General features: G+C 45.3%; 1 protein-coding gene across 6 annotated transcripts; it reads right to left on the bottom strand.

Annotated features, from left to right (window-relative positions):
* Positions 1–1,969: 1,969 nt before the first annotated feature.
* Positions 1,970–17,242, bottom strand: PRELID3A (PRELI domain containing 3A). Of its 6 annotated transcripts, none has more exons than XR_015704659.1 (7): positions 16,507–16,775; positions 13,720–13,888; positions 13,272–13,361; positions 12,391–12,461; positions 12,194–12,296; positions 5,627–6,683; positions 1,970–4,929 (listed from the first exon to the last, which is right to left on the bottom strand). XR_015704659.1 is itself a non-coding variant. In XM_087757093.1 (7 exons), the coding sequence occupies exons 2-7, from the start codon at positions 16,536–16,538 to the stop codon at positions 6,570–6,572; spliced, it is 579 nt and encodes a 192-aa protein (XP_087613219.1). In that variant the 5' UTR covers positions 16,539–16,788; positions 16,945–17,242; the 3' UTR covers positions 4,997–6,569. The 6 variants fall into 6 exon arrangements, 4 of the variants coding, with proteins under 4 accessions (XP_087613219.1, XP_087613240.1, XP_087613246.1 ...); XR_015704660.1 differs by having other exon boundaries at positions 1,970–4,909; XM_087757093.1 differs by lacking the exon at positions 1,970–4,929 and adding an exon at positions 16,945–17,242 and having other exon boundaries at positions 4,997–6,683; positions 16,507–16,788.
* Between the last annotated feature and the right edge of the window lie 226 nt (positions 17,243–17,468).

Raw genomic sequence — 17,468 nt, 5'->3', positions numbered from 1 at the left:
TCAGCCTTGCCGTGCCCCAGGGTCCCCATCTGCAAAAACAGGGACCGCAGAGCGGTTACAGCTGCTGAAAGAATTTTGAGAGGTGCTGATAGAGAGAGGAGCGCTCAGTGCCGGCGCTAACAGGATCCGGCACTGCAAGTTTCCACCAGCTTTCGGGACTTGAAAGCAATTGGCACTGCTTCCAGGTGCACCGAGTTCCAGAGAGTTGAAACTTTACAATGCTTTTGACAAGCAAAGATTTGTGAATGAATTTTACCATGGTAGCCCGCACTCAACGGATGTCACGGGGCATAATCGGGAGATGGAGCTAAATAGTTATCAAACGGACACAGCAAATTTTATCTGGCGGTAGCTTTGCTTGCTTGTTTGCACCAAACTGCAATTCGGCAACTTTTCAGTTTCTTCTCTGGTGGGGCTGTTTTGCACGGCAGTGCCTGGCTGACCCGAGTGTCAGAGACGCGGGTGGCCGGGGCGCCGTGTCCTGACACGACAACAGGAGCCGCTGCAGTCTGCAAAGGCCGTCCAGATGGTTTTTGTAGAGCAGCTCTAGAGGAAGCCATTTGGAATAGGCCTTTCTACAGCTAATAAAAAAGAAATACATTTTTAAGCAGGTAGATAGTCTTTCGAGGTGCCAGGCTACTTAATGTACAGTCACAGCTGGAAAAGACCGGTTTGATGATTAACCCATTTGATTAAAAAAAAACCTTGCAAGTGCAAAAAGGGGAGCATCCGGTATCAACAAATACGTTCTTGGTGCCTCCCATGCAGTTGTAGCGTGTATATTAAGCTACGGGTCCGCCCTGTGTTTCTCTGACTGGAGTCACGTCAGGGCTGAACCGCGGGAGCCAGCAACGCCTCGGCTTTCGCAGGACGGGCTGTAGGCCAAATGTCGCCGTGTGGGATTGTTAAATTGGATTTCAGGGGCTACTAAATCTAGAATTAAGGGACACGGGCATGAGATGGTGCAGCTTCTGCGGGAGGTGGAAATAAGCACCAGTCAAGCTGCGGTGTGTATACGGAGAGGCTGCGTTCTCGTGGGCCAGGCTACAGGACGGGCAGAGGCCGAGGCCCAGCTTTGGCTCAGCCACTGAAGATGGGCGCGTTTCTGTTGATGGGGCTGGTGGTTACGTTACCTGCGAATTAGAAAGCAAAACGAAGATACAAGGAGGAGTGTGTGTGAGCTGTATTTCTGTTAAAGCTGCTTCCCCCTCCCCACCCCCCTCCTTGAATACAGGACAAAAAGAAAATCCCGAACAGGAGATGACGCCCTTCTTTTTGGACACGAACAGGCCCAAAGCACAAACCCTTCCCCTTCCAACTCCTCCTGCTTCTGTGCTGCCACTGCGCATGTACCCGCTGTGCGGCTCCGGGTACGCCCGGGGCATCCGCTCTAACGGAGAAAGGCAACAGAGTTGTCTCCTGCTTGTTTTCATGTTATGTGGTACTGAAATGCAATTTCTTGTTTATGTGTTACTAATAAAAAGTCCTTTCAAATGACATGGCATCGCTCTCGCTTTCTTGAGCTAACTGTAAAGGTGGCGAGTGCCATTTCTTACACAGCACAGCTGGTAAGGGCACGCTCCACATCTGTTTGGTCAGGAACAGCCCCGACCCTTAGCTGTGGCAGATTTTAACTAGGTTAGAAACAAAATTGTAGAAGAATAAGAAGGGGAAGTATTGTACCAGCAGGCCCCCAAATTAGGAGCCCTTACTGGTGATTTTACTTGCAGGTGCCTTCCAATAAAATGAGAATCGTATCTCCACCACCTCAGCTGTGAGAAAATTAAGAGGACGGGACTTGGGCTTCACAAAAATGCCTTTTCATTGAACAAATCCATAGCGAAAGCACAACCTGCTCCCTGGCGCTGCGATTAAAAGGCTCGCCCATAACCTGCGTGATTCTGACCGGTGGCCAGTAGTGTTCATGGGGTAAGAAGATAGTTCATTAGATAAATAAGGTCTTACTTACAAGTCAGGGCTAATCGTTTTAGATGACTCTCTCCTGTTTTACTGCAAGAGGAAGCAGCTGGCAGGCCCAAACGGAGTCGCCCGTTCGGGCGGGGGGACCCCTGCAGAGCTGTTGAGCAGTGGGATGCGTGGCTTACAGCGAGCTCCGGGGAGCCTGCTGCTGGCTCCTGCCGCTCACCCAGCACGGGCCGACGCAAAGAATTTTTCTGCGGCCCTCTCTGAAAACCAACAGCCCGTTTTAAATTACAGCAGTTACACCCAGAAGTGGTTTTTTTAAACCGAGGATGTCATTTATTTAAGATAGCACCATAGTGTACATAGACACTTTACAGAGTCCTGCCCTTCACAGCTTACAATCTAGGAAGATGCAAGAATAGGAAAGGTGTTACCCGCTGCTCCACCTGGAGATGTAAATGAAAAGTGTCACATCAAGGAATGTCACTGGTCATCTCACTCAGCGCTACTTTATGTCACCGTCACATACATCAATGCCTGATATGTGCTATACATCAGTTCCCGATACGTGCCGAGTGCTGCAGGTCGGTGCCTCTACTTCCGTGAAGTAGATCGTTCAAGAATACTGCGACTTAAACTGGGATTGCCCGTTTTCCCAACAATTACGGCCCTTCCCACACTGTGCCCTGCTGACTTGATGGGGGAAAAGAAGCAAGGAGTATGGGGGGGCATGGAGGACGCACGCTGGCACAAGGACAAGTCAGGGGGGGAAAAAAAAAGAAAAAAAAAAAACAAACATGTTATACAAAACTGATTACACACAAGACCATTTGATTGCACTGTTTTAAGCTCATGCCTTTTGTTGCTAACATGAGCCTGTCCGCACTAGCATGAAAAATAGACATCAACCAGAAACCAGAGTTTTCCTCAGGTTTGGTACCTTCAACATCTTAAAATCCTTCAGGGCCAAGAGCCAGCGTGCCCAGTTTGCCAAGCTCTGGGAACCACCGCTGCCGTCTTCCCCCGCAGCCAGGAACCAGCTATCCCCAGCCTCACCCGTCCACAGCAGGCGTATGCGACCCAGCTGTCGCTGCTGGGCAGGGTGAGCAGCCACACACCTAACCTATCTGGAGACCTCAATCGCCCGCACTAAATTCTTAAAAACAACCACCTCCCTACACATCCCCCCCTCCCCACGCCCTTGTCCTTGAATCGCAACCTAACGGCTGAGAAACACTGAACTGCAAGCCTCCGTGGCTTGAAAAACAGCAGCAACCAACCTCCCTCCCTCAACACACAAAACTCTACTTTATGTCTATTTTCAACTCGCAAAGTACAGAATCCTTATTCAAAATGGCACTTGCTACCCATTAATCAGCATGGTTGCAAGTGCTGAGCTTGCTTCTGCTTGGTCCCCAGCACTTCAAGATCCTTCCAAGTTAACGAGCGTTGACTTAACGCCATTTCTGCTTTATAAATTTTTTTTCCTCCTATGTACCCGGCTGTTTCTGCACCAATCTAAAAAGCTACACTCCCCCTTGCTCCTGCAAGCAGCCTAGCACTTTCCCTCACATGCGGCTTTCTGTCCCTGACAGACACCTCAGTCCATGCACATGACATAAAACTGACTTCAGAAATATTTTTTAGCCATTTCCAGTAACTCAAGAAAAGATGGGGGAGTTTCCCTAGGGAAGGACCAAGACAAGCAATTCCAACAGTAGGGCTTTTTGCCCCAAGGGTCAACTCAGAGTGGAACGGTGACAGAACTGGAGTGGGAAACGGAGTGCTTCAAAACCAGCGTTACGCACAGCAGGGCTGAGCATGCAGCTACAGATCCCATCAGCTCCCACGGAGAAGAGTCACATGGTCAAGGGAGAAGAAGGGTGGCAGCCCCGTATGCAAACCCGATGGGCAGAAAGCAGAAGATGGAAGTGTCCAGGAAAGCTTACGGGCAATTAAGAATCGCTTCATCTGCTAAACACTGGAGCCTACTTGGTCCCAGCGTGACCGCTGCCTGCAAGGTCCTTTGTACGCGCTGGGAAAAGGAGCAACCACAGGAAGACCAATGAGCCCAGAGACGCAGGAGCGTCCCCCCCAAAGATAAGGTGAGAAGCAGCAGCACTGCCCAGCAGCAGAGAGAGGCAGCTGGGTGACAAAACTGGCCTCTGGAAGAAATTAGCCTTTTTCCTCCCCAAAGCTTCCCCACTCCCATTTAGCCTAGCGAAAAGCAGAAGAGGACTGAGCGCAAGCGGGCAAGGTGCTGATCCACGGCAAGGGGAGCCGCAGACAGATTGGAAAACCAAGCATCCAGCCATGTAGTTCCCAAGCAGCACGAACCGGAGAGGAAGCAGCCCAGAACCAGTGGGGAATGAAACAGAAATGAGATGCTGCAACACAAGCAGATAAGGATTCGTTTCTGGAAGAAGGAAACAAAGTGCAAAGAAAGTAATCCTGAAAGCTGACGCACAACTGGTACCGACCCTGAGGTGTGGCAGAGGAGTTCGGCCCTAGACAGAATACAGGAGCCTGTGGCGACTTCTCTGGGACACCAGCTGCTGCCGGCAGGTGCTACACACGTCAGTCGGCTTTAAGACACCACTACATGATTATTTCAAATCTGATGCAAGAAGCAGCTTTAGACAATCCTTCCAAACCGAAGCAATACATGAACCTCTCCAAAGACTCTTCTACCCCCCTCCCCCAGCAGCTATGTTTTCATCATCTCCAGTAGGCACGTATGGAAATGCTGTAGTACAGGTTTCCACATGCACGCACACTTACTCATCTTCTCCTTTCGTTTGCAGAGCTCTGCCATAGCTGCGCTCCCCTTCCTAGCAGAACGCCACCAGGAGCCAGAACATCTGCCTTCTGCCTTCTTTATCCGGGAAGTGGCATCGCTCCTCTGAGAAGCGCAACTGACCTGCACCAAAGCTATCCAGCGTATCTTCCAGAAGGGAGCTGCTATCAGCCTCTAAGCTCTAAGTTTCTGGTCCAAAATAAGAAAGGCTTGAGATCCATATAAAAAGAGCAATGTAAATATTAGCTACTCATTTACTTGCTTTCGACTAATATATACATATTTTTAAATTAAGTTTATTCATTAGGATCATGTAATTTAGTGAGACTATAGTTACACCCAAATTAATGTTCATTTTCAAACTAACCAGAATATGAACGCTGAAATTTCCCTTAAGCTACAGACACTTTAAAATTACCAGATCAAAACAGCGACCAACACTTTACTCTTCTAGTTTTTTAGAAGTTACTCATGCTCTTTAACAGCTTCCTAAACACATGCTTGCCACTTGAACGAGTAACATTCTTGCAACATTTATTTCACTTTGTGTGCACATCAAAAAATAAGTTAAAATGCCCTAACGGAGGGCTGTCTAAGAAACGCATACTACACCTGGACCAAATATGAAAATTTTGTGAACATCAGACAAGGCTAGGACTGTTACCAATATATATTTATGCACGTCTTGCAGAAAGCAGTTTCTGGAGTATTTTTCCAGATAATGAGAAGCGTTTAAAATGATCCTAAAACCATTTTGTACCAATGTGGAAAAGTGTTGAAAAAATTCAGTTACACTGGTAGTCGGTAGTTAGTAGAAAGCACTCAAAAGGGAGAGTCCATTTGTTTTTCTTGTATTCTTGTTTTCTCCATTCAGGGCATGAAAAGTACGTGTTCGTGAAACCTTACCATTTGGATTTCAGATGTCCTGCTGATTTCTCATCTCAGCTCTTCTGGTTATTGCATCAGTCTCTCCCTCAGTTAAGACATGCTGTGAAGAGCAAGGACCAGTGGAACAGCACAGTCTCTTCATTCAAGCAGCCTACAAGTACCCTTCTTAGACAGAAATAAGAGAAGTCTTTTCCAGCACCTTCCAGGAATTACTACTCCTCTCCTCATAGGGAGGGGAGGAACTAGGGCAAGTTAATAAATATGAAAATAAATTATACCCTTCTCCCCACCAAAAAGCTGGTTTAGGCTATTAACATCAATAGAAACTTTATCTTTGTTTGGATACAAACATCTAAGAGGTAAAGTGTCTGTGTGTCATCTTCAGGCAGCACATTTAAACAATGTAAGAAAAGTTAGTACCCCACAAGTTTTAGCTTTTCAGGATGATCCTCTAGATAGATGTCTAATTCTACAGTATCGTGTTCTGACTCATGCAGTTCCCTTTAAATGGTCATAAGACGCTACCAGATTACAAAACAGACAAAATTCAGTGCTCTAGTACCTATCAGCCCTTCACAGAGCAAATGTTCACATGGAAAAAACCCTTAATACCACACAGGCATTCTTGTCAAGTTTGAGTATGACAAACCGAGATGGTGTAAATATAACATACTCTCTATCCTTGTTATAAAAGGCACATTTAGGCAGTTTTAAATGTGCTAAATGGTTTGTTTCCAGTGTTAAAAAGAAACTGTTTAAATGGAAGGAGCATCTGCAGGAGGTCAATTTAATCTTCAGTAGGCAACAGGAGGTGCTGTGGAGATGATGGATGAGGTTACTTTTCCGCTGATCCAATATTCTTATAAATGTATAAAACCTCTGCAGATCAGCCTTGGAAGGGAGATCTACAAAGCAGTCTGCAGAATACAACTTTTCTGTCGGTTACTTGGTATTTTTGGTTTTATTTGTCTGTTGATGCTGCTGCCATGGCTGGTTTCATGCCCTCGCGCGTTGACTTCAGCTCCTCTAATTCTGTGTTTAGTTTGCTGATCACCCACTCCAGCGCATCCCGACCCTGCCAGGAAAATACTAGAATTTAGGATCAGAACAGATACACCACCACGGCTCATGTTTCTATAGTTTTTCCTCTGTCAGACATGAAACTTGTTTTAAAATTAATTTCATGCCCTGCATATTTTGAGCTCCCAGTAGCGCACCTAGGCAAAAAGCCCAATTCAGCAGTTAAGTTCCCTTATGTAAGAGTATTCCTGTTTTTACTGTTTGCTGCTCCCACCACCTACAGAATATCGGCAAATTTATAGCAAAGTCTAGATACGGTTCTCAGATTCATTAACCAAGTTATATGGACAGTTTTTGAGCAGATCCAGGACAAAGAAAGAGTCTCCCAAGTGCTCTTTGAAGTAGCAACTAATTGATTCGATATCTAGCAAGAGTTCAGAGACGGACTCGCACTGAATTCTACATTCATGCACAGCAACTTTTCAGCATATAAACCAGACTAACTGAGAGACTACAGTTGCACATTTTATATCAAGGTATGGTCTTTCTCTGTTCAATTCTCAGAATGGGGGTGCCTCAAAGCTAGGCACTGACAGCCAATGCTTTAGTAAGAGCTGGGGAATCCAGCAAAATAAGCACATCAAAACCCCTTTACCTTAAAAAGACCCTGTAAGCAGCTGCACCCCAATGACCACAAGATGAGCACGCAGCCAGGCGCCCAATGAAGCAAAGAAAATAAAGAGAAGCGCTTTAACTAAACAAAAGTGCAAGATTTTAGAGCACCACCATCTCAGAATGACAGCTTTTGCCAAAATGAGCAGATGGGATCAGACCAGGAAAACACCTGGCCTTTTTTCACTTAAAGAGAAGCCAAGAGACATGCACCTCTATTGCCCTACTAAGAATAAGGAGTACGAACAGTGGAGAGCAGTAACTGGGAGCCACATGGCTCTGGTCAAGTCTAGAGGAGTTCTGGAGATAAAGGGTCTGAGCCCCAAAAGTCCCAAGTCTTCAGGAGAGCCAGTGTCAGTGTTGAAGCCCTCTGCAGAGATCGAGGGAAAGGGGGGGGAACAGCCCTCCACACACACACAATGTTGTTCTGAACTCTGATGTACTATTTTTGGTGCATGCATTGTAAGTGATAAAGTGAACAGAAACCTCTTCAAGTGTCCAGAACCTGCTGTTGTCCTTTATAAACCACTAAGCATGAACAAGAATCTGCATAAACAACTTTGAAAACCTTAAAAAAAAAAAAAAAAGTCAAAAAAACCCCACACATACTCTTGAAGAATTTTTTTGGAGGCTAGAAACATTATTCTGGAATAATATTAAAAGCCCAGTTCCAGGCTGCAAAGTGTAACCTATTAAAAGAAACAAAGTTTTACTATGAATAAGAGCATATTTATCTCAAGACCCTCACTAACCTCAGTGAAGGGCTGACTCTGTTTCTCTTCAGGTTTTTCATATTACAGGGACTCACAGAATAAACACTAATTGCTATGTCTGCACTGGCAGTCAATCCTTAACCTGAGAAAAATTATCCACATATCACAACAAAGCGTTCCATTCTTGGCCAGAGCTCAGAAAGGGGGATTCAGCCCTACCCAGAATTACCTCAAGAACTAGTATCTTTATGTTAACTTAGTTCAAGATAGGCCTTTAAAAAATACCAACAATAATCAAGAAAACAAGATTTAAATTGTCCAGTTTAAGTATGGGTTGCTGAAAAAAGTCCGTAGAGAAGTATGATTTAACTTGTGCGTTCCTTCCATTTGAGCACCAAATCGACCACGGCTCAGCAGGTGATAACTTCCACCGTCTCTACATCCTGCGCAAGACCCGGGAACACCAGCAAAGCATGGATAAAAGCACCCAGACAGGAGTAGGCTACTGCATAGCAACAAGTTGTAACTAGCTATGAATTAGCTGAGAAGGGTGCTCCCTAAGGAACAAAGCGGGGGGAGAGAGGGGGAATCATCTTTCAGTAAGCATGCATTTGGATATTTAAAAGTCAGGTTAAAATGTCCTCTCTTAGGTGACACAGGCACAGAGGACTGAGTAAGACAGCAACAGCTTAGATGTTATATTTGTCTAATTGCACAGCCAGAAAGTCAAACTCCTTTGACATAGAAAATGCGCTGTAGAGAAATACTGAGATTCTTTTCAGGCCCTGACTATGAAACAACCAGGTCACAGTGTTTTAGTTGATATGTTTGTTGATAAGATAAAGTAAAGCAAAAAAATCCATGACATTCAACTGGAGCACCAAGATATTTCCTTCAGCTTTTCAGACTACATAGGTCTGCATGTTTCCTTAGGCCTGCATAGACTATATGCTGTACTTTGCAGCTAAGAATAAACCCGTGATGTTGGCAAGGAAGATTTCAGGAATATTCTGCACAGGAAATTAAGTTACAAAATCTTAACCAGATGCAAAGCCTCCAAGTACTGTAGAACTACCCAGTTACACAAAAAAAAAATAAAATAAATCTGACAGAGGATTGGTCTATAAAGTTTCCTACTGTACAACAAATTCTGTAGTAAGTCATTAAGCAAGCACATTCATAACCAAGCATGCATATTATATTAGTCTTTATTGCATATGTTAGCAGTATGACGTGTTTGGCAGACCAAACACTGCATATGAAGATTTGTTTGTAGAGCTTAAGTGACTGATAAATGCTGAGCCTTTGTAGTTGACATTTTCCAGAAAAAGCCATAAAAGCTTAGTGGAATGAGAACATAAAAGCAGACACTCATTGCATACACTGATCTCAAAGTAAGCAGTGTAAAAAAATCCTACGTTCTTAACTAGGAGAAGCAGCGTAATGGAATTTTTTCTTTTTTTAAGGAATCGTATTAGTTGAAGCATAAGCCAATACAGGAATGACAGAGACAGGCTACACTGACTAGTGGAAGCAAAATAATCTGCACAGAGGTATCACAGAGGCAAGTACACTCAGTTCTCTCAACCTTGAAGTCAGATTTTTTCACAGTCACATGGCTTAAGGGACACGTCACTACTGAAATGAACATAACTACAAGACCAATGGAAAACATGAGCATCTGATGTTCTGACAGCTTCAAGCTTTGTACAGATTTCCACAGAAGTTCACAGAAGGGCAACAATATTCCTCAGGCATAAGAAAGGCAAATACAATTTCACTATGCAAAAGATTGCCCGTTAGGCAATCTGTTTCAAGAAATCAATTTTATATCCTAAGAGTACAATTCTGTGTCATTTTTATAATGCCAATTCCAGTCATTAATCAATTTATTAATTTCTTCAGGTACCAGTTTTACATACTGAAATCAGAGAAACCAGGACCGGATCAAACTCTTGCTGGAGGGACTCATTCACGTGCCTAGTTATCTGCAGTCATCATTCCACTGTCAAACCACAAGCAATAACGTCTGGCACAAGACGTGGGCTGCAGCAAGCTGGTTGTCCAGTGGCATAAGCATGGGTTAATTGATCCAGTTTAGATCTGACCTACTCTCACTCTCTACAACTGCAGTGTAATGAACATGTTTGCCATTCCTGTATGCAATGTATATAAAACATACATGCAGGTTAATTTATGAAATTCACATGACAACAATCCATGCACATATTTGCTAGAAAGCTGAAATGCTGTACCAAGAAGAAGAATGCTGGCATTACCACTAGTTAGTACAAACTGTAGATGTGGAGAACTGCTAGCTTAGAGCACTTTCAGAATTTTGAATTATCCACTCAATAGCATCCCACCCCTGGAGTAACACAAAAAAGGTTTACAACATATGGCAAATAATTACTTTTCCATCGTCATTAAAAATAATAATGTGTCATCTGCCACCTCTACCTCAGAGCAAAGTCTCAATACTTACTTCCTATTTCTTCAGAACAACAAAACATTTTTCAGCAACTTTCATGAAGTTTAAGAGGGGTGCTAAGAGCACAGAGGCACAGCACAGCATGCGAGAAGAGCTAGTAATAGCAGAGTTGGTTACTGGCTAGCAAAGAAAGGGCTAGTAACAGCAAGTAGCAATTCCCGCCAACTTCAAAATCTCTAAAGAGACTCTTCAGTGAAGCACATGGGTCAAAAAGGTATTTTTGATTTGCAAGAAGCTTGTGAGCCAGTGTGTTCCTTGAAAATGGCAGAACAGAAGAACAACCTTTAAAAGGAATCAAGCTCTCACACAGGCAGCACCTAAACAGGTATCAAGAAATATTTATGCTCTTTCTCTGAGTTTAGTAGAGACATACAAATGTGACAGATGCCACGAAAGGAATTCAGCCAGCACTTAAGTGTGCCTAGTTGATCTGGCCATTCCAACTAGCTACTGCTCTGCTGCCTTCGAGTCAGCCTGAAGTTTGGTTGCGAGCCAGGGTTTGGACTTCTCTTTCAAGAATACATGCCCCCCACAGACTTCTAAACGGAAACTGGATCAGAATAGAATTGTTATTTGTCTGAAATACATGCCATTTATGACTTTCAAACAAACACAGAGAGCACTCAGCTAGTTACTCTTTAGTGTCTAGAAATTACCCATTGCTCCTTCCCCATCCCCTGATTTTCACCTGTTTTCCTCTCATTTTTGGAGAAGCACACAAAAGGCAGGGAAAGGAGGCTCTCTCCTCTCTGATCTAGTTGGTCAGTACCTCCTATCAAGTTGGCTTACACTGCCTTGGTCAAGCAATATCTCTCACAAGGACAAAGGGCTGGCCAAAGCACGGGCTCTCTGGCATAGCAGGAGTTACCTGGGCCACATTCCCACTGTGCTGAACCTCTCCAGCAATGCAGAGCACAAACTCAAATTTCAGGTGTATTCCTCCTGCTGTTAGGCAGTGACGCCTATGCTTTTATAGCAACCCCATTTCTTTCCCACTTTCCCTGAAGAAGGATAGGACAACGTGCCCAAGAATAAGCACTCCCATAGCTCTGCCTGCGCTGAAGTACAGGTCAATGGCTGCAAGCCAAGTAGAAAAGGCAAGCACAAGACAGAGGAGTCGGTGTAGTGTTACCTACAAAAGCCAGCATAGTTTCATCTCTTCAAAGAATATGGCTCTGCTTACACTACCTTACTTTCAGCCAAAGGCAAGGAGACAGCTCAATAATGGATAGGAACTGGAACAACTGACAAAGCAGCATAGAAAATACGCCAGCATTAACTGCTAAATCCAAATTATAAAGGCTGAAAAGGAAGTTATATTCACTACTAGCACTAACTCCTAGAAATAGGAGGTTGGTGTTTAAAAAGGTACTTTGGGAAAAAAAAAACCAACAAAAACCAGTAATATGTGTATGCTATGTCTAACTGTAGCATACACATAGAAGTTTGTTTGTTCTGATGTGCAATTCTAGTTGAAAAACAAAGATTTAGTAGTGAAACCTTTTCATACTTTGGGAAATTATATTCTACTCGCTGAGGTCCTACAAAAAAAAAAAATCAGTTGAAACTCTGCACAAAGTTTAGAGAAATTAAATATACTATTCAACACACATGACTGACAATTACTATTTCAATAAAATGAAAGGTAGGGGTGGGGAGAGAGAGGTAGAAAACAGAATGAAGATGTACCTTTCTGGCATTAGAAGATATTGTGTTTGCCATTAAGCTTTCCAGATAACTGCTCAAGCTAATGCCTTTAACAGTAATAATTGCTTCTTGAGTTAGCACAGTTCTGCAAGAGAATAAAGAAAAGTTAATACCTAAACTGAATTGGACTAACATAATGTCTCCTATACACAAAGAAGGACACAAACATCCTTACTTACTTTTCAGGGTTTTCAGGATGAGGCGTGTAAACCAGTCTCTCATCAACAGACACCAAGTTCGTGAGAGTAATCTTAAAAAGAAAAAAAGAGCTGAAATCCTCACTTGCCGCCTTTCATTTTTCTGTTATCAGCAGCACTACTCAATAGCAGAGCACTCAATTTAATGTCAGAGCCAAAGCAGTGTATGCAGAATATAAAACCCAGAACACAGTCAATAAAGAGACCTATAAAGGGTGATGCATCTTCTCCTATCCTGGATCTAATTATATCAGTCTAAATTCCTATTCACAGTACAAAGCACAAACAGCTTTCCGTTTGTTTTCTCTGAATGTTGAGTCTTAGCTGATTTATGGCATGCAATTCAGAGAGGCTCTTCAAGACCAAGACCACCATAACACTATCTGGAGCTACAGAAAATTAATATTCAGGAGAGACAATGCCTCTCGTACAGAGACAAGGCTCTCCTACAGACAACTTCCCTTTAAATCTGATAGTTATAAGTTCCCAGGACACCAAAATACAGCATAATACTTCATTTACATTTTGTGAAAAAAGGCATTTAAAATTAAAACTTTTGCTGTAAATGGCAGTGTAATGTAGAACAAGTTATTCATCTAAAAGTCAGACTACTTTACATCCACTCTGAGAAATAATCTTACATTAAAAACAGAATCACAAATGTTTGATCCCAAAGTATTTAAAGTTTTGTATTTGTGGGAAGAAGGAGGAGGGAAAAGAAAGAGCCAACTAAGATGCCAACTCAGACGTGGAAATTGCCGCCTCCTGATGAAAGACGCAAACACATTTCTAATTTAAATGTTAAGAGCAAAAAGTCTAATCTCCAGAACTAATTACCAGAAACTTCTTAAGCTACCACTCACATTAGTTGAGCAAAGTTCCATCTTTTTTTCCACTGGATCTACCACAGAATGTTCCTCAATGTAAGTCAGAGTTCTACTTGTTCCTAAAATCTGAAAGTGAAGAAATAAAAAAATAAAAAAAATAAAGTATTAAAATAAAAAAACCCAACACCAAACAAACTGAAATGCAGAAGTGTGAAATTCTTAGTGAACCCAAAAAAATACAAAGTAATTCATGGATACCAGAACACTGTGATCAGTGGCAAGACTAGAGTCTGGTAGGTTGTATCAGACATATGGCGTGACACAGACCAGTCTGGAAGGCTTGTATAGACATACACACACTATAGGCATAAGAAAGCTTACAATGTTTTCTCACTACAAGGTACACCAATTACAGCTCATGGGATATTTGTGACACAAAACCACACCACGCCCTTAATAAACCATTACGACTGTAAAAGCGTACCGCTTTGACAATACTTGGCAATCCCCACTCTGTGCTGAGAAGACGGTGACTATGCAACCTCCCCTGGTTATCCAGGCTTCTGTCGAGGACATCTACTCCTACCACACATGGATTCATTGGGTTGGGGTACTTTCTCATGGCAGCTTTGATCACTGTATCCCAGGGGTGTCTGTAAAAAGAAGAGGAGACAATATTTGTAACTGTTGTGTATTTAATTGCAAGTATTCAGACAACACAAAATCAGGGATCTAGCTTGCATAATACGGCACATGCTGTACAACTTCATAGCTCTCAAAAGTCCCTTCAGAATACAGTGATGCTTGGAAAGGCAATAAGGAAGTATTGACACACAGACAGAAGAAAAAAAAAATCCTTTCTATAGAGTGAAGAAAGGAATTATTAACCCAAGACTAACAGAAATGAGGACAAGGGGCAACAGTCCCAAATTGCTACAAGTGACATTCCAACCAGCTGTGCAAAAAACCCACAGTGACAGGGTGGCTGTCCAGAGAGACTGTTGAATCTCGATTCATTTCAGAACTCAACCGGAAAAGCAACCTGACCTAACATTTAAGTTAGCCCTGCTTTGAGAAGGAGGCTGGACTAGATGACTTCCAGAAGTCCACTCCAACATAAATTCTTCTATAATTCTAACCACACCAAATAAACTAAAGAAGAAATCATTAGCTTCTGTTTCTTCCTATAGCAAAAAAAAGCAAAGTGAAATTTAATTCAACTAACCATCATCAGGAAGTTCAAAATAAAGAAACAGATTTTCAGAAACCATATCAGCTCACTGCCTTAAGTCAGCACCTACGCTACTGCTTCCAGCAGCTTGTTAGCATGAATTACATTTATGGATACTTTTCTCAATACAGAACTGTTTTTACGAAACAAGTTTTGTTAATCTCAGACTCCTGGGATTAGAGCAGCCCCACTACTGGAGGCCAGGCTGTCCACACGGCTCTTGTTGTGGGATTTCATATATCTTCTACTGAAATAGAGGAGGCTAGATAAATCATGGACTTGACCCAATACAGAAATTTTGTCCCTAAGCAATGATTTCTATATTCAGAATAACTGATAGATCTGGAACGAAAGGTTTATAACCTTTAAAGGTACCTTTAAAAATTCAACTATTGATATCTAACTTAAGAAGGCTTAGGGGTGCCAACTTGTATGTCAGAGTTGCACTTAGGGCCCTAAATGGATTTGATTTTTAAGAACACTACTTTTAGTCTTAAAATAGACCGGTACAGAAGGGCATCAACAGTACACCACCGCCAGAACAAACAGAAGCTTGGAAAAGTAAGTTCTTTCCAACAAGAAGAGTAAGAAAAGGTCTTTCAGCTTTATTGGTGCAAGCAGGAAAAATAGAGCCTTCAATTCCTACATCAGAAGGAGAACTGGAGGACCATTCCTTATCTTCAGTGACTACATCATAATCAACAGAAGATACACAAACTGAAAAGGTCAAATTTCTGTGAAGTGTCCTTGAGGGATTTTAAGAGTCAGAGATCTGATAAGGCACAACAATATTTTATTAACCCCACGCTGAACAATCTACACCCACACACATTACACCATAAGATGGGGGTATTCCAATACAGATGTCGATTAGAAAAGGCCAAATAAAAATCGAGTTTGTGTCTCCCAGGTGACAGATATTAATCTCAGACTCAGAAATCATGCCATACACAAGCAGCCTTTACTAGCCTCTGCCTGTCATTTCATACTAGAAGCTATCGTGTACTTGTACCAGACTCATGTTAAAGCTACGTCAGCGTAATGAATTCAGTTGTGTTAATGTAACGAAAGAAGTTTAAAACTGCACATCTGGGACATTTTGTAAATATTTTAAGAACTATCACCCCTGGTGCTCTTCAAGTTTCGTGATTTTTAAGAGACCTGCAGCCAATGAGTTATGGGCGGCATTTTAAGAGCTGCACTGGAACTGCCGTGTCCTCCACGGCAGCTCCCCGGCATAGCTTGAGCAAGTGTTACGTACCTGTTGATACTTCTGCCGATCGTTCTCTCGTTATACAAAAACGGAATCGGATGACCAGAGCCATGTTTAAAATACGCAGAACAGGACTGACAGTAAGAAAATTTACTCAGCTATCGCTTAATGGCTGTCTGCTAGGCATCTCTGTGGGAGTATCTGACGGCTGAGGTAAAACGCACTGTCGCTCTGTCCATATCTTGGAATGTATCATCAAGTGCGTCAGTAGTTTGGGATTTTTTTTTTTTTTGATAGTGTGAAAGTTATTTTTCCTGTAATGCCCACATCTTTATCAAGCATTACGCTGTCGAGCCAGCTCTCCCGCTGCCCCGTTGGAATGGCGTTCCCCGCCGCAAGCGGCAGGAGGTGGGAGAGACCCGCCGCCGGGCTCCGGCCGCGCAGGGAGACGCTGCAGGCGCGGAAGGGCGGGCGGCGGGGCAGGGCTGACGGACCGCCGGGGACCCTCCCCAGCCCGCCCCCGCCACCGGAGGATTTAACGCCAACAGAAGCCGGTACCCCCGCCCCCCCGCGCCAGCCGTCGTGCCCGCATAACCGGTCAGGAGCCACCGCCTCTGTCCGCCTCCCTCCTCCGGCCGCGCCCGCGGCATTTCCCATTTCCGCCCTCACCCCGACCGGGCCCGGCCTCCCCCGCACCGCACAGCCCAGCCCGCCCCGGCGAGGCGCGGGAGCGGCGGAAGGAGCCCGCCGGCCGGTGGGAAGAGCGGCGGCGGCGGGGGTGAGGGGGGTGCTCCCCGCCCCGCCGCCCTCCCGGCCCGGCCCCTCACCCGAACACGTGCTCCGAGCTCCAGATCTTCATGGCCGCCCTCCGTCTCTCCTCAGGGCCGGCGGGGGAAGGCGGGCGGCGGCAGCCCGAGCTCGGCGGCGCCTGACAGCCACGCGCCGGCCGGCCGGCGAGCCGCGGCTGGGGGCGGGGGGGCGGAGCTCCGCCTGCCGGCCCTGGACGTACCCAGCCGGCTCCTGCGTCACGCGCCTCCGTCACCGCCTGGCTCCGCCCTGCGTCACCTGGAGGCGTTCCTCGGCGTCAGCTCGCTGGGGCAAGGCGCCGCCTGAAAAAGCAGAAAGGGGCTGGCCAGCCCGCCTTTCCCAAATAAACCTTTGCGAGCTGCTGACGTGGGAGCGCGGCTCTAAGCGCGCCCGGTGCGCCGTGTAACACACAGCCACGTGCAGAGCGCACGAGTGAAACGATGAGCGCCTTAACTGACCTAAAGCTGTGCACGAAGGAATTCTATAGTGAACACCTCGATATAAAATGCGTTACGTAGGGAAAAAAAAAAAGGGGGGGACACGACCAGTTTTCTTATTTTCCAGCAGGCTCCGCTGAACGTTACCGCAGGATAAACCGTCACCACGCGCGTTACTCGGCAACGCCGCGGCAGACCGGTCCCCCTCGGCAGCGGCGAGGAGGAGACCTGGGGCGCCGAGGCCCTCCCGCCGCCCCACCCTCGCAGCCTGCCCCACCGGCGGCAGCGGGGAAGCCCGCCCTTCTCAGCGGCGTCGCCCGGGCCCGGGCCCAGGCCTCGCCGCGCCGCCCTCACGCCTTGACTCAGCAAACGCACCTGGGCCGCCGCCCGCCGTCACGGCCACGCCCCTCAGCGCGGGGCAGCCCCGCGCCGGGGGGCGTGGCTGTGGGGCGGGGGGCGTGGTCAGGCAAAAGGGATTCGGCCGCCGCCGAGGGGCGCGGTCTCCGGGAGGGGGCGGGGCTCCGCGGGGTCCTTCGGACGTAGAG

The sequence above is a fragment of the Nipponia nippon genome, unplaced genomic scaffold, assembly GCF_047370975.1.
Source record: "Nipponia nippon isolate SJK-2023a ecotype South Korea unplaced genomic scaffold, ASM4737097v1 scaffold_1, whole genome shotgun sequence".
In the NCBI taxonomy this organism is placed as follows: Eukaryota; Metazoa; Chordata; class Aves; order Pelecaniformes; family Threskiornithidae; genus Nipponia; species Nipponia nippon.
This window is presented reverse-complemented; position numbering and strand designations above follow the sequence as displayed.

Excerpts from the sequence above, each read along its gene's own strand:
- PRELID3A (XM_087757093.1), bottom strand. The coding sequence starts at position 16,538 with ATGAAGATCTGGAGCTCGGAGCACGTGTTCGG. Across the intron at positions 13,362-13,719 it reads TGCCAAGTATTGTCAAAGCG|ATTTTAGGAACAAGTAGAAC; the intron begins GTACGCTTTTAC and ends CTTCACTTTCAG. Across the intron at positions 6,684-12,193 it reads TATCTTCTAATGCCAGAAAG|GGTCGGGATGCGCTGGAGTG; the intron begins GTACATCTTCAT and ends TTTTCCTGGCAG.